Genomic DNA, 16,145 nt, shown 5'->3' with positions numbered 1-16,145 from the left:
CATTATTCTGAATTGGGTCATTCTGCATAATGAGTACTTTTACTTTTTGTACTTTGTATTTCTACTTTTACTTAAGTAAACATTTTACCCTCCTTGACAACTTCAATCAGCATGCCTTCATGGCACTTTATGGGCAACTCAAGTGGACCTGTGGACCTCCATCTTTTGAATTTTGTGCTCTTTAAAGTGGCTGAAAAACTGCTGTAAGTATGGTGCCACATCACTACAGCCTGTCACAGATAGGATGAGATGAGTATCTGCTAAAGGAGAGGTTTTGCATTACTGTTATGGTTGGTGTCGAATTAGATTAGTCAGTATTTACAGAAAAGTAGTCTTCCTATTAGGATTATGGTACACACGGGATTACTTAATCTGTGACGCAGCACAATAACAAGACAGTGCGCAATCTGAGTCGCAGGCAGTCTCATGAGGAGGACAAACACTGGCAAGGTAAGTAACTGGTCACCGTAGTGTTTAGAAAATAATAGTAAATATATAGACAATTTATAGTGCGCACACAAGTGCTGAACGAACATTAGAAATTGCTCCTTAGATGTAAAATAAACTGGTAAAGTTAGCCGTTTGGATCTCGGTTGACGTTAAATGTTACGTTAGCTTGTTTGTAGCATGGTATGCTAAATCTGTGGGTTTATTAGATTTAACGTTACGAACGTTGAAATACTACTTCACGCGCTAGCATTTGATGTTTGTCTTGCAGTGACGTTAGAATATGACGGTGCCACTAACGAACACAGCCAGCTAACGATAAATTACATCAAGCCCTTGCTAACGTTAACGTTAGCTTGGCACATTATTTGTAACGTTAGTTTGGTATTTCGTCATATTTGCAACGTTATGCGGGGTGTCAAAACATGCCATGTTATTCATACCTGTTATATTGTGCACCATGAATGCTATAGACATGTTTTTTTTTAAATACGTCACAGCATAAATTGGCTGCTCTTAGCCCCGGCGTTAACCATCTAGCCACTTCTGTTATTGTTTGGGTTGTAGAATGGAGGCTTTACGGTTCTCCAGGTTTAAAATTACGCACAAACTTTGAACATTTCAAAGCCTTGTCGACACTTGAAAAAATATGTCATCCACATACACATGATGTGGCCTCTCTGCCTCTCCTCCAGCATGTTGCGTTTGCCTGTTGTGAGCCGGAGTCTCTTCCCAGCAGCTATTACTAGAGGAGGTGGGGCTGCAACTAACAATGGTAACAATATGCCTCTTCATCAACTGATTAATTGATCATGTCTTCGTTACGAACAATGTGTGTCTTGTATTAATGCAGAACGCCCTTTTAGTTTGTTATTTGTTGAGTGCAAGCACCAGAGCCCTTGTCACTTTGTCCCACTGATGGATTATAGGCAGGATTACAGATTTGCCAGCTACCAAATGTGGTGCCAGGCTGTTGCTGGCTCAATTTAGCCACTTGCAGTCAGTGGAAATAATTTCTTATTACTTTGGAATACCAGGAATTCACTTATAATATAATGTGATAGGAATGATGATAAATCATGTTACTGTTGTCTTTATTAAAAGTAACAGTCCTTTGATGTAGAGAAAAGGGACGATTTGCCTAAAAATGCTTTCTGTCTGTGCTTGTAGCTCGCACCACAGCAACAGCTGCCGCCAGTAACCTTCTGGAGGTGTTTGTGGATGGGGAGCCTGTCATGGTGGAGCCAGGAACCACTGTGTTGCAGGTAACATGCTAAATTCATGCATAGATACATAAAATATTATCAGATCTGGATTTAACACTGTGACTCACTGTTGTCGCAGGCATGTGAGAAGGTAGGAATGCAGATTCCTCGCTTCTGCTACCACGAGCGCCTGTCAGTAGCTGGAAACTGTCGCATGTGTCTTGTGGAGATAGAGAAAGTTCCTAAGGTATGTTGTAGGGTGTATATGTGTGTGTTTTGTTTCTATTTTGGAGGCTGCTGGTATTTCAGTATTTCTTTGCCTAGTATGACAGTGACAGGGCTATGCCTACTTAAAATAATCAGTAATCATTTTTCATTCATCTTGTAGCCAGTGGCAGCCTGTGCTATGCCCGTCATGAAGGGCTGGAACATTTTAACCAACTCTGACAAAACAAGAAAGGCCAGGTAGGATCCAACTCAAAACACATTGTACACTTGGTGTGGTTCTCTGATAATATTACATATTTCTGTCATAGAGTTAATGTTCTGTAACTATACCCAATTGTCTGTGTCATTTTTAACTGAGGTGAAGTGATAACCCACATCTCTCCCAAGCAAAAAGTTAACATTCCCTTGTATAAAAGTAACCTGAAATGATGTTATTCAAGTGTTGTTTACTTTTACACAGAGAGGGTGTGATGGAGTTCCTACTGGCTAACCACCCATTAGATTGTCCAATCTGTGATCAGGGAGGAGAATGTGATCTGCAGGTAAAGACAATCACCAGAGTGTGTGTATGACAAACATTGTTTTCTTTATAATTTATCATTTAATTTGACTAATAAGACTGAACACCATTTTGTTTGAAGGACCAGTCCATGCAGTTTGGCAGTGACAGGAGCCGCTTCACAGAGGGCAAAAGAGCTGTGGAGGACAAGAACATTGGCCCTCTCATCAAAACCATTATGACTCGCTGTATCCAGTGCACTCGCTGTGTGCGGTGAGTCACACGTCAATATCTAGATTGAATTGCTGCGTACATTTAGAAGATGAAAACTTTTACTACTTTGCTTTTTTTTGCTCCTACAGCTTTGCCAGTGAAATTGCAGGTGTGGAGGACCTGGGCACCACTGGCAGAGGCAATGACCTGCAGATTGGGACCTATGTGGAGAAGATGTTCATGTCGGAGCTATCTGGGAATGTTATTGATATATGCCCAGTGGGGGCCCTGACCTCTAAACCATATGCATTCACTGCTCGCCCTTGGGAGACAAGGTTCTTTGATTGTGCTCTATATTTTGTTGAACTTTTTAGGGTGAAAGGTTAGTTTTTACACTCACACTCACTCATCTTTGGTTTTCTGCAGGAAGACTGAGTCTATTGACGTTCTGGATGCTGTGGGTAGTAACATTGTGGTGACCACTCGTGGGGGTGAGGTGATGAGGATCCTGCCTCGTCTTAATGAGGATATTAACGAGGAGTGGATCTCAGACAAAACCAGGTTCCTTTCTTATCACACAAAGTTTGCTTCAGACAGATTTATGTGTGATGTGTGCATCATTGCTGAACTCTTCCTGGCTTCCATACTGACAGGTTTGCTTATGATGGACTCAAGAGGCAGAGGCTTACTCAGCCAATGGTGAAAAATGAGTCTGGGCAGTTGGTTCCCACAACCTGGGAGGATGTGCTGACTCGAGCAGCTGGAGCAGTATGTAATTTATGATGAAATAACCATCTATAACAGTGTATGATCATTTGCAACTTGTGGTTTCTAGCCACAGTAGGCTTCCCTAAGCCCTGTCCAAAGCATCTGTTTTATTTGACAGTTGCAAGGAGTTGAAGGAAACGATGTTGCTGCTGTTGTCGGAGGCTTGGTGGATGCAGAGGCTCTCATTTCCCTGAAAGACTTGCTGAATCATTTGAATAGTGACAACCTGTGCACTGAGGAGGTGTTCCCAATGGCTGGAGCTGGGTAAGACCGTAGAAAAAGCAAAACTGAAGATGGGAAAAAGCCAGCTGAACTAGAGCTAATGTTAGGTTTCTGTTTTTACTGTGGCTCCTTTTAGATCTGACCTGCGTTCAAACTATCTTCTAAACACTGGGATCGCTGGTATTGAAGAAGCTGACCTGCTGCTTCTGGTTGGCACAAACCCACGCTATGAGGCTCCTCTGTTCAATGCGCGTATCAGAAAAAGGTATGTTAAATGCCATAAATACAGAATCTGGTTGTTGAACAATGTCAAACTAGTACATCTGAGTTCTGTAAAAATGCATATTCTTGTTCAATATGATCTTGGTATCTCTGACTCAGCTGGCTTCACAATGAGTTGCAAGTGGCTCTTTTGGGAAAGGAAGTGGACTTAAGTTACACATACGACCATCTTGGGGAGTCTGCCAAGGTTCTTCAAGACATTGCGTCAGGAACTCATCCGTTTTCCCAGGTAACACTCTGAGCACTCTCAGTAATGCAATGAATGTTATCAGTCAACTTGAGTGTCTCTTCCTAATTTTGTGTCTTTTATCTCCTCTTGCAGGTCTTGGCTAAAGCAAAGCATCCTGTTGTTGTGGTTGGAAGCAGTTGCCTGCAGAGAGAGGATGGGGCGGCAATAATGGCTGCTGTGTCAACCATTGCTCAGAACGCTCGCGTCAGCAGTGGCGTGGAGGAAACCTGGAAGGTTCTCAATGTGCTTCACAGGTCATAGTCATGGAAAATTGGAGGGGAAGCTTTTGGTAAGAGGACAGTGTTCAAGAGGGATTTTTACTGTAATGTGTGCTGTTTTGCCTGTGTCTTCAGGGTTGCCAGTCAAGTGGCTGCACTTGATCTTGGGTACAAGCCAGGAGTGGAGGCTATCAGAAAGAACCCACCCAAAGTTCTGTTCCTACTAGGAGCTGATGCTGGCTGCATTACTCGCCAAGACCTCCCTAAGGATAGCTTCATAATTTATCAAGGTCAGCTGTTTTACTGCACAGCAGCAGAAGCTCTTTCATTTACAATAATTTATGCATGACATCTGAGAGAGGCAGTTTAATTCCTGACTTATATTTCTATGCATGTACAGAAGTTGATTCGTTAATTTAGTACACAGTATGCAGTACATACTGATTGAGTATGCCATTACCAGCAGATTGTTCACACTGAAGTACTCAAACAATATGCCTTCTTTGCATCACATGACTGTATCGATCACATGACCAGTCCCAGCTACTGTTAAATGAAAATTGTTTATGACAAATGTAAATCTGCATTACCTCGTCCACTAAATTTGATATTTTCCAGTATCATTTTAAGGCAAAATAATAATTATTTATTTTAGTGTTAAATATTTTTTCTATGGTACATTTACATCCTGTTTCGCATTCACTCTCCATCATTCGTAAATATTTTACCGAAGCATTAAACATTTCCTTGCTCAATTTCAATGCTCTGTGCCATAACTGCCCAGGTCACCATGGCGATGTCGGTGCACCAATGGCTGATATCATACTTCCTGGAGCTGCATATACTGAAAAATGTGGCACCTATGTGAACACTGAGGGCCGTGCTCAGCAGACCAAAGTGGCCGTGACTTCTCCAGGCATGGCTAGGGAGGACTGGAAGATCATCAGAGCCATATCTGAGGTGAACTACCATAAAAGAAAATCATGTTATATTAAATGATAAGAAGTAAGGCTAAATGCTGTTTATTTTTTCCATTCTTCTTTAAGCTTGCTGGAGTGACTCTGCCATATGACACCCTTGATGAAGTGCGTGATAGACTGGCAGAGGTTTCCCCGAATCTGGTGCGATATGACAACGTTGAGGAGGCCAACTACTTTAAGCAGGCTAATGAACTGTCTAAGGTCAGCTTCCTCCAGCATGTGTTTAGTTGCTTACAGAAAAGCGACTTAAGCTTTATTTAATGTTGCTTGTTCAGTTGGTTTATCTTAGTTTGCTTCACACTGTTCTCCATGATGATGGTGATATCTGGCCTTATCTCTTTCAGGCAGTGAACCAGGCTGTCCTCAATGAACCTTTAGTCCCGACACAGCTTACTGTGAAGGACTTCTATATGACAGGTGGGTCACTCTGGTATTCCTCACTAAACCTAGTCTAACTGTTAGGAAACCCAGCAGTGTTGTTTCAATTCCTTAATTTCAGTATAATCACAGTAATGTTTATTATTAATTTAAATTATTAATTTAGAAATATTAATATAGTAATACTAATATTACTGCTACATATTATAGCTTTTATAGATTAAGCTAATTTGCATGCCATATTAACCAAGCCATGTGCCATGTTTTGCCCTCATTTGACTGCTATGACATGAGCAATTTTTTTCTTTCCAAATGAAATATATCCAAATGACAATTCCCACAAAAGTGTTACATTGTCACTGAATAAAGTAATCCTTTAAGGTGTCAGTCATCAGAGGAGGGTTTCTTTCAAGAACAAAATCAAATCCAGCTCTCCAAGCTAAGCAAACATTTGGCAAAGATTTAGCGGTGCTAAATATTACTGCTGCGCTTTCTGTTGAAGAAAGTGTTTTGTTATTTCTGCAGTTGTTAAGAAGGCAAGCCACTTGATTTTGAACCTCTTGGAAAATACTTAATATTATGTAAGTGTACATAAAAAGTAGTTGGTCTGTTTATATGACATTTTTTATTTGTCATGGTGGAGTTTACAACCAGTTTTTAAATTAAATGAAACTTTAATTATCTGTATTCTGTATAACATGCTTATTAATTCATTTTAAATGCAGCTATTGTGATACCATAGACCCAGATTGTATTGCCCTTATTTAAGAAGGGCATGGATATTTGGAGAGCTTATGGTTATTGTATAGTTGGAGAGAACACAAACTTACTGACAATTTTTATTAAAATCAAACGTTTATCTCATTGGGATCATAATATTTGATAGGCAAGGCATTTCTGTTCCTCTGTAATTATTTTATGATCAACTTATTGTAGTGCCATGGAAAAAGAAAAATTCCAATATATACATTACATTAACAGATGGCATAACATCTTGTAGCCGCATATTACATTTTCTTTGCCTCACTGCTTTTGATACCGCTCCTGAACGTCTGCTTTACATACCTCCAGAAAAGGTTTTTGTTTTAGCTTTAGAATTTTTAATTAACATGTTACAGCCAAATATGACAGTCTTTAATTTGTAGCACTACTTCTATGAATTTGGGGTGGCATGACCAAAAGCTGGTAGTCTAGGTTGAGTTCCATTCTTTTAATGATTAATTTAATTGAGTCTGCAAAACAAAAAATATGTAGAATACTGTCCCTAATATTGTCGTGTTTTTCTGTATGTGTTTTTACACACCGGCATGATACAGACATTTTCATCTTTAAAAGTTTAATAATGCTGTTGCAACACCATACTTTACTGTAGCGCCATCGTTTCACTTACAACATAGGGTTTTAAATGCATATCTTCATGCAAATTAAGAATTACATTTGTAAATAATACTCTTTTTTTTTTATTCATAGGATCAGATAGACCCATTGATTTTCTAGTTAGACCCATTACTGTGTTGAATTTTGGTCTTCACAGTAGTTTAGGTGTGCAGACTATTAATCTGCTCTCAATCTTTACCCACAGATCCGATAAGCAGAGCCTCCCAGACAATGGCGAAGTGTGTGAAAGCTGTCACAGAGGGCGCACAAGCTGTGGACGAGCCAGCCATATGCTAAAGCACAATGAATAGCCATCCAAACCTTGAAAACCAAATTATACGCACAACTCTGCTTATTTGCACAGTCCTAGAAACTTATTTATTTGCATTTGTGTTTTACTATAGTAGATGTTTTACTATAGTGGATGCCTCCTCATCTATACACATTATGGAACGAACATATTTTACTAACCTGCAGAAACGTGTATGTGCTACTGGCAGAGTGAAGATGTAAGCCTAGGTTTAAATCTGACAATTATGTTTTCACCTGTTAGGACATTCACATTTTAGTAGGTGTGACCAAAGGTTTTAAATCTCTATCCTTCAAAGGTAAATTTAGATTCTTGTCTTCCTGTAAACTTACCAACATTAAAAGTGTTAAGATTATATTTTCCTAAAGGTATATGGAGTATATAGTATTACAAATGTAGCTATTTGTCTGATATTTAATAAAACAGTTTTCTGTAGCAAGCCTAATGAATCTTTGCAAACCCGCTATTTAAGTTTGTGCTCTTATATTTTTTTAAAGTATCAAAATATGTGCGGGTGCTATGCGTGATACTGTCCTGTTTTGGTGTGATACCGGTCTCGAGCTCCTGTATCTGCTTGGCACGCGGTCCATCATCAGTGAGCAGCCGGCAACAGTGTGGCAGCACGGCTGGTAATTCATTCATATGGAAGACGATAGCCGTGGTCCAGGTGGATTTTACACTCAAACACTTCGCTGGACGTCTCAGTACATGTGATTTAACTCAATTGCTTTAAATGTGCAAAATGTCAACCGCACTGTCCTCCACACAAACTAATATGTTTCACGAAGATTAACATGACATCTCAACACTGTAAGGGCTTTTAACAAAGTTGAATTTCCAATATGGTAGGAGAGGTTGTTGTTGTTGAGCGGATTGTTGTCATGTCCCCGCAGTGCCTGTAGTGGTGCTGTGAGGAGTCTGCTGTGGATCCAACAAAAATCCTCAGCAGCCTACCTACTGCTTGTAATTTGCTCTGGATAGCCTATATTTACATGCATCCTTAATTCAAGATATACCGAGCTCGATGAAGATCACTGTTACTATCCTATCTCGAATATCGATGCACGAATAGCCTAGCTGATTCTAATAGACATTTCGGCCGTCTATCTGGAGCGAATACCTTACACAGCCCATACCAATTCAAGGTAAGCGAAATCGTATACAGCCTCGGTCTCGACTTCTCAGTGTACCGTTTTGCACAGATTTCAGTCGGCCAGGCGTCCAACGAGGGGCCGCTGTGCCATCAAAGCTAAGAGGCCTCTTGTTAATGAGTCATTTATTTTATAACTTGTGATCCGACCAAATCACTTACTGCCTTGCATAGGTGTGGGGAGTTATGCATTGTTGACAATTTGAAGTCCCGTAGCCTGCTAATGTAACATTATGTAACGATAGTGGCTATAATTCAAATCGATTATTACGGAGGCCTTCGGGGACAGGCCTTAAGCCTCGTATGTAGACCCTTTGTTTGAGATTATTTGGCCATAAATACATCATATTTGAATGCACTAAAATACCACGACTGGGGCCGATCAATTATGACTTGTGTTTATGATTACTCACATTTTTCTAAATAAAACTAAACTGAAATAAACCTTTTTATAGTGTTGCCATTTGCTTATGTTTCCGTTTCCTGGTTAGCTACCGCCTACTAATTTGTGTTTTTAGCTTTGATAGCTTGTTAGCTAAGTAGCAAATTTGACTTTTCGTGTCTTGTCTATGTTGATAATATGTATTTCTACCTGAAGATTGATACAGTTATGTCTTATGGATCAGGACACGGGTGTATGTTACACGTAGATACGTTTGTATTTTCATAGAGTAAAGTTTCACATCTGTCCATCTGCTCCAAGCTAATGTTGGCAAGCTAGCTGCCCGAGCTCTAACGGTAGTTACGTTAGCTAACGTTAGTCACCGTTTGCTGCCTGCCTGGTTCTCCGTCTTCAACTGAAGTTGTTAATGTTAACCCAGGCGGATATAAATGACACTTGACCAACCTATCCTTATGTGTCAAACATGTACCTCAGTTGTCAGGACCGTATCGTTCTCAGGACCAAGTTGAAAACACACAAAGTAAAATGTAGCAGTTAAGCTGCTGCTGAAACTGGGCAGCTAACGTTAGAATTAGCGATACAATGTATTGTGATATATCTGTAGCATCTTACGTGAATGCTTGGTTATGTTGTGTGTGTGTGTTACATTTCTAAAAAGCAGTGTTCGTGTTTCTTGGCAAATCGAGAAAGGCGACTCATTGATGGAGTTATTTGAGTGTTCAGCTGGTCTTGTAATGATGCCTACACACTGGCAAGTGACTGTTCTCTAGCTTTTAACATTGTCATGCAGACTGCTGTCACGCAATAGACTGTTTTACCACCATCATATTACCTGTTACGTGCTGGCTTGAAGGATAATTGAATGGACTGACATGTTCTCTGTTTACCACCAGTTTCTCAATGAGAGATTTTGACAGTGAAAATTAGAGGCTGAGAAAGCAACTAGTCAGTATTCATATTTCAGTAAATATTTATTATTTACAGCATACACTCATATAGTAGTTTGATGAACAAGCAATGATGAATGAAATTGGTCGTAAGTCTTTGAATGTTATTTAACTTAGACACCAAAGATATATTAAGCAGTAAACTATTTTGCATACTTATGTTTGCTTCCTTAATATTTATTCTCATTAAATACATATATTAGTTAAGGGTGAACAGTCACTTGTTGTAGAGATGACTTTTCCTTGCCACTCAACCTTGCGTGTTCATGCATGGTTACCTCCTCAGTATGAAGTGTTAGTGATGTAATTCTTGGTTTTCCCTGGCTTTATCCCATCAGCTGATGTTGTCAAGAACAAGAGTCACGTGATGTATGAAGGCAAACACATACACTTCTCAGAGGTGGACAATAAGCCATTGTGCTCGTACAGCCCAAAGCTCTGCAAGCAGCGCAGACTAAATGGCTATGCTTTCTGTATCCGGCACGTTCTGGAGGATAAGACGGCCCCCTTCAAGCAATGTGAATATGTGGCCAAGTACAACAGCCAGCGATGTACCAACCCCATCCCCAAGTCTGAGGACCGCAGGTGTGTATGTTTGTGTGGCATATTCCACTATGCTGTGCAGTAAACATTATGTTATAGATGTGCATACTATGCTGAGGATGTGTTCTTGTTTTCCAGATACTGTAACAGCCACCTGCAGGTTCTGGGCTTCATCCCCAAGAAGGAACGGAAAAAGAAACACGATGCTTTGGAGGAAATGCGCTCACGGGCTCACCTGGAGTCAGTGGCTCTCAACATAACGGTGCCCTCTTTAGCTCTGAAAGCTCCCAATGGTCTAGATGAACTTCCACCATCGCCCCCATGTACACGCCTGTTGCCCCTCCCTGATGGGGAACTTCTGGACCCTTTTGCCTTTTATGAGGATGACACAGATGGGGAGGAGGTGGGTACTCCTCGGAAGGGCAACGCCATCAAGAAGAAACTACAGAGTCGGCTGGTGCTCAACCAGAAACTCTGCCATGACACAGACCTCTTCCAGACACCTCCTGAGCACTTTAGTCCCTCGCCTGTCGCCCGTGTCCACCCCTCCTCGCCGCTCAACACTCATCTCCCACGGCAGCAGTCAGGTCTTCTTCAGCCACCCCAGCACTCCAGCGTGACTTCCTTCATCTTCCCAGGACAGCAGCAGGGTTTATTATGCAATCCATCACCACCTCAGACGGTCAACTTTCTGCCTCCAGGGATGCCCGCTAATGCAGCACCCAGTCCCGTGCAACCTTCTGGGCCATCACTCAGCAGGAAAATGCCTTTCACTGCTACTCACTTGCCTGTCAGTTGCAAGGACAGTGGCAGCAACAATCAGCGGCATGTGGTTGTCATGCGTCCCGCAGCCTTCTCACCTTCTGCCAGCTGCTTGGCCAGGTTGCAACATCTGGTGCAGCTCTGTGCCAAGAGACACCGGGAGCATGGAGACCTCTTTCCTCATCTAGGTGCTTAATTTAAATGCATTTACCAACAGTTTTCAAACTCAATTTGTTTTTCATTACTTATAATTTCATTTGCAAGTTAGATACTTCAGATGTAGTGTAGCGAATGAGACTTGAACCTACTGAGATAGATGAGCTGCTCTAACAAGTTTTCTTCCAGGATTGGACTGGTCTGAAGACAGTGCTGATGATGATGATGAAGAGGAGGCAGAGACATTTGTTCCTTTCCAGAGTTCTTGGAGACCACAGAATGGGTTGGTATCCTAATACTTACCCCCACAGTGTAAACGTTGACCAGACACGTCTCGTCACGTCTGCTGTTAATTGTTTTCTAATTAGGTTGGAAGACGACAGTGGTTCCTCACGGAGAACACGGCTACTTAGGATTTGCTCGTACCTCCAGGAGAAATACAAGCACATGTGCAGGGAGGAGAGGGCGAGTATCCGCCAGAAGAGATACCGCTATGCCTTCCGCAAAGCCTTGTTGCACGCTGCCAGTAACAGCCCCGACTGTGCTGGGCAGCTGATCCAGGAGTTTCGTGGTGCCTCTCGAAGCTCCTCAAGGTAGTCTTACGAATGTCATATGAAGTCATTTTGTTTGTGCTGCCTCTATGACTGACTTGTTGGTCTGCTGATCTTACAATCTCTTCCTTTGAAATGTATGAAACATAACAAACGTGGAGTGTTGTCAGTGTTGTTGCTGTTTGCTCAGTCCCTGGTCTGTATGTCTCTACAGTGTGGCTCCAGCAAGGCAGCAGAACACAGATATGGGGACTTGCACTGGCAGCACAAAGGGCCAGGCCTGCAACAACAGGGCTCTGCCCTTCACTCGACACTGCTTTCAGCGTATCCTTTCCACCACGTCACTGAATGTAGAATGGCTGTGATTCTGTTTTCTAATTGAGATTCTGTTTTCATCAATTCAGTTGTATATGTTTTTTTTTAATCAATACAGTATCCCTTACTATGATCAAATGCCCTCTGTCTAGTGTATTGTGTTATTTCCTTTATTGTTTTCTGTAGACATTCTGTTGAATCGTTCCCAGCAGCTCTTTGCTAGTTGCACAGCCAAATTTGCAGACGGTCAGCAGTGCTCCATCCCTGTGTTTGACATCACGCACCAGACACCACTCTGTGAAGAGCATGCCAAAAAAATGGTGAGTTCAGTATTTAAAGGGAAAGTGACACATTTTGGGAAATAACCTTTTTTTTTGCAGAAAGTTAGATGATAAGATCAATACCACTAACATGTCTGTACGATAAATATGTGCTAACTTAAGCTTAGCACAAAGACTGGAAAAATGACAAGGACAGAGTCAGGCTAGCTGTTTCCAGCACCTCTAAAGTTGTGGCTTGTATCCAGTTGTGTTGCAACCAGTGGAGAGGTTACTGGTCTAGACCAAGAAAAAGTCTGGCACATAACACCCCCCCCCCCCCCTAAAATGGTGATTTGTCATTTTTACATGTAGTTTTAATGAGCTTTACAAGTGTTGTTAGTTTGATTTTTTATTTTTTATTTTTTACATTTTAGACAGAACAAGGCCAGCTGTTTCCACCTGTTTTCCAGTCTATGTGCTAAGCTAAGTTAGCCAGCTGCTGGCAGTAGCTTCATATTTAGTGAACAGACATGAGAGTGGTATCAATCACTTCAAAGCGTATTTCCCGTAATGTAACGAACTGTTCAACTCTTCATTCATTGTGATTGACTCAATGCTCCTCCGTGCATTCCACACAGGATAACTTCCTGCGAGGGGACGGTAACCGACGAGTGCAGCACCAGCAGCAGCAGCAACAACGTAAGCCACGTAAAAAGACCAAACCACCGGCGCTCACCAAAAAACACAAGAAGAAGAGGAGGAGAGGGCCGCGGAGGCCTCAGAAACCCATCCCTCCAGCGTTGCCACAGGGGAACCTGGGAATGCCTTCTACAAGCCTAGCGATGCCCTCACAGGCCAGCATCAGGTCTGCGTCTATACACTGATGAGTTAAAAATTTAGTGTGCAGAGATCCAGTGTCAGGGAGCACACCCTCATCCACAGGCTCTCATGTCACACATGTTTGAACGCTACAGTAGCATGATGTATTTCTTCTCTAAGCATTTTGTATCTCTCGTCTTTGTGGCAGGAGCCCTTCAACTCCAGACCTGAGTACAGAGGAGCTTCCTGACGATATCACCAATGAAATGGCAGACATTCCAAATGACCTTGAGCTAAACCAGGAGGATTTCTCCGACGTGTTACCCAGACTACCTGATGACCTGCAGGACTTTGACTTGTTCGAAGGTTGTCATACAGCTCTTTCTTTCATGTGGAAGCTAATAATGTCCTCCTGGTCTGTGGTTTTGTAATACTAAATGTTACCTGCGTGTGTGTGTGTGTGTGTGTGTGTGTGTGTGTGTGTGTGTGTGTGTGTGTGTGTGTGTGTGTGTGTGTGTGTGTGTGTGTGTGTGTGTGTGTGTGTAGGTAAGAATGGGGAGTTATTGCCCACCACGGAGGAGGCTGAGGAGCTGGTGCGTGCGCTGCAGGCTATGGGGTCCTACCCAGACTCTTTGGTGTGCCTGACTTCTATGGGAGACCTGGCCCCCTCTGAAGGAGTGGACCACCGAGCCATGACTGTGTTCCCTGGTCCGGTCCAGCCGGGGGGCATGGGGGACCTGCTCAACAGCCGCATCCCTACGGAGAACTTCACCAGCCTCGAGCTGGAGGACAATCTACTGCAGTCCGCTGGGGGTCACTTCCCCCCCTCACCGACATCTCAGCCCGCTAACCAGCCCCCGACGTCGTGCTCCAACCTGACCTCTTCTTCTTCTACAGTAGCCCCCTCCACCACCTCCCTGCTCACTCAGACCTCCATAACAGAGCGAACGTTCTCCCGGTCACACACATCCCATGTCCTGGCCAAATCGGATGCACCCACATCATCTCCCCAAGGCAGCCACTACAGCAGTGAGCACGTGCCATCCCCATACAGTGACCACATATCTTCTCCCCATGCCGGCTCCTTCCAGACAGACACCCCTCTGCTGCTGGAAGTCCCTCTCAACAGTGGGGTACCAGGACCCCCGCGCTCATCATGGAACAACCTCCCTCTCCCTCTCACCGACCCCACACAATTTGGCAATCTCATAGGATCAGAAAGTCATCTCATATCCACGTCCCTGTCCACTCCCCCGGCCACGACCCACTCAGTGACGCTGCAACCCATGGCTGCGCTCTCAGCGATGCCCCAGAGTGGCCTGACAGGTTTAACGACTCCCCCTGCCCCCTCATCCTCCCTCCCATCCTCTTCACACGATCTTCTGACCTCCACACAGCCCAAGCAACAGCTCCCTCAGTTCAGCGCGGCCTTTGGCCATCAATTGGCCTCCCACAGTGGCATCCCGAAAGACGTACAGCCCAGCCACAGCTCCACAGCTCCCCCCGCTGGCTTTTCCATAGTTAGTGCCACCGCTGCAAGTGCCAACAGCGCCACACCACCCTTCACGCAAAGCAAATGAGAGCAGGCGGCCTGCAGCGGCTGCATGATGGTTTGTGGACTCACAGTCACTTACAATCCAGTCGACCGGCTTCTGACTGACCACCCCTTTTCATCTGCTACATGTGTGCAATGTGGTAATAGTGCACTATTTGATAATGAATTTGCACAACCTCAGATTTTCCTCAATAATTTCGTTCTTTTATTCTGCAGCTGGACGGTCTCTGGGATTTTAAGTCGATGTGAGTCCACTTGTCTGATGCCTTGAGGTTTTCGTCAGCAGGGGGTAACAGTCAGATTTGGTGATGAAATATAAACGGGTGAAAATTGGCAGAAGGACCTTTAGCAGAGATTATGTGTCACAGTGCTCAGAATTCATTGACGTAGAAGCCTCAATCAGTGGTTGCTTTGTTTGCTTTGCCAGTTAAAGTCCTGTCTTTAATTGATCAACTGTACCCTGCCTTGCTCAGATGGCCATTGCATTTTTTTTATTTTTTATTTTTCCACCTGTTTCATACACTGCTTCTGTCACCCTCTGAAAAACAAGAGTATAGGTTGTGATATTTGTGACCCATTATGTTTCAAGCTATTTAACTGTTATCATGAAATAGAATCTTACTGAGTCAGATTTCGCAGTCATATGAATTTACCAAAATACTTTTAAACAGCTGTTTTTATATTGTGTATACTGTATATGTACTCATTTATTGGTTTGCTCAGACGTCAAAATCTCTGACCTCGCCATTGGTTGTGGGACTCTGAGTGGCCTAGTAGACACTTGAAGGTAAATATAGTTTCTTAAAGCAATAAACACATTAACATAACTCTAGCGTCGTAAGGTATTTTATTGGTCTCATTACATGTAGCTTCACTTGCTGAATCCAGGCTGGATCAGGAATATGTCTTGGCCTCTTTAACTGTTTCACTCAGAACGAGAGCCTATCGAGACCAGAGATCAGGTCAGCCTAACTTCTTCTCTCGGGTCACACTGAGTGGATTTTTAAGGCTAATAAACGAGTTTCAGTGTTAATGGTAGGGGTGATGTCGTAATCCAGGGACTTTAAGTGTCTACTCTCAAAGGTGCTCTCTGGTCCACATTTACAATGGTCATTAGTGACTTTCATGTCTCATTAAAGGCAGTTTCAGGACTCCAAGGAAACCCACTATAAGACGTCAAGGCCGGATTACCCAGAGAAGGTGTAGGTGGTGATTTTAAATGGTATTAATCGATGTGTTGGGCATGTCTGAGGTGAAGCAAAGTCTGTTTAACTCTAAACTGAAGTGATTTTAAGCTAAATGATGCAAACCTGGGGTCTAATTTTAAT

General features: G+C 42.8%; 2 protein-coding genes across 2 annotated transcripts; both read left to right on the top strand.

Annotated features, from left to right (window-relative positions):
* The first annotated feature begins 399 nt into the window (after positions 1-399).
* Positions 400-7,790, top strand: LOC139292063 (NADH-ubiquinone oxidoreductase 75 kDa subunit, mitochondrial-like). The gene is made up of 19 exons (XM_070914206.1): positions 400-450; positions 1,143-1,222; positions 1,618-1,712; positions 1,792-1,899; positions 2,041-2,117; positions 2,341-2,422; positions 2,522-2,652; positions 2,742-2,927; positions 3,019-3,153; positions 3,246-3,360; positions 3,479-3,624; positions 3,719-3,847; positions 3,964-4,093; positions 4,187-4,347; positions 4,447-4,601; positions 5,096-5,271; positions 5,358-5,492; positions 5,636-5,708; positions 7,252-7,790. The coding sequence occupies exons 2-19, from the start codon at positions 1,144-1,146 to the stop codon at positions 7,341-7,343; spliced, it is 2,205 nt and encodes a 734-aa protein (XP_070770307.1). The 5' UTR covers positions 400-450; position 1,143; the 3' UTR covers positions 7,344-7,790.
* A 572-nt stretch (positions 7,791-8,362) lies between these two features.
* Positions 8,363-15,618, top strand: ino80da (INO80 complex subunit Da). The gene is made up of 11 exons (XM_070915073.1): positions 8,363-8,501; positions 10,195-10,441; positions 10,538-11,349; positions 11,507-11,600; positions 11,686-11,910; positions 12,059-12,192; positions 12,370-12,503; positions 13,082-13,308; positions 13,471-13,628; positions 13,809-14,533; positions 14,576-15,618. The coding sequence occupies exons 2-11, from the start codon at positions 10,224-10,226 to the stop codon at positions 14,840-14,842; spliced, it is 2,994 nt and encodes a 997-aa protein (XP_070771174.1). The 5' UTR covers positions 8,363-8,501; positions 10,195-10,223; the 3' UTR covers positions 14,843-15,618.
* The last annotated feature ends 527 nt before the right edge of the window (positions 15,619-16,145 follow it).

Source organism: Enoplosus armatus, chromosome 11 (assembly GCF_043641665.1).
Source record: "Enoplosus armatus isolate fEnoArm2 chromosome 11, fEnoArm2.hap1, whole genome shotgun sequence".
Classification (NCBI taxonomy): Eukaryota; Metazoa; Chordata; class Actinopteri; order Centrarchiformes; family Enoplosidae; genus Enoplosus; species Enoplosus armatus.
The sequence above is the reverse complement of the archived record's forward strand: the minus strand, read 5'-3'. Positions and strand labels throughout refer to the sequence as shown.

Bases quoted from the DNA above. Each gene is read 5' to 3' on its own strand.
- LOC139292063 (XM_070914206.1), top strand. From the start codon at position 1,144: ATGTTGCGTTTGCCTGTTGTGAGCCGGAGTCTCTTCCCAGCAGCTATT. The intron at 3,625-3,718 runs GTAAGACCGTAG...GGCTCCTTTTAG, and splicing joins TTCCCAATGGCTGGAGCTGG to ATCTGACCTGCGTTCAAACT. The intron at 3,848-3,963 runs GTATGTTAAATG...TCTCTGACTCAG, and splicing joins AATGCGCGTATCAGAAAAAG to CTGGCTTCACAATGAGTTGC.
- ino80da (XM_070915073.1), top strand. From the start codon at position 10,224: ATGTATGAAGGCAAACACATACACTTCTCAGAGGTGGACAATAAGCCA. The intron at 11,601-11,685 runs GTTGGTATCCTA...TTTTCTAATTAG, and splicing joins TCTTGGAGACCACAGAATGG to GTTGGAAGACGACAGTGGTT. The intron at 14,534-14,575 runs GTGACGCTGCAA...GCGATGCCCCAG, and splicing joins CCCCGGCCACGACCCACTCA to AGTGGCCTGACAGGTTTAAC.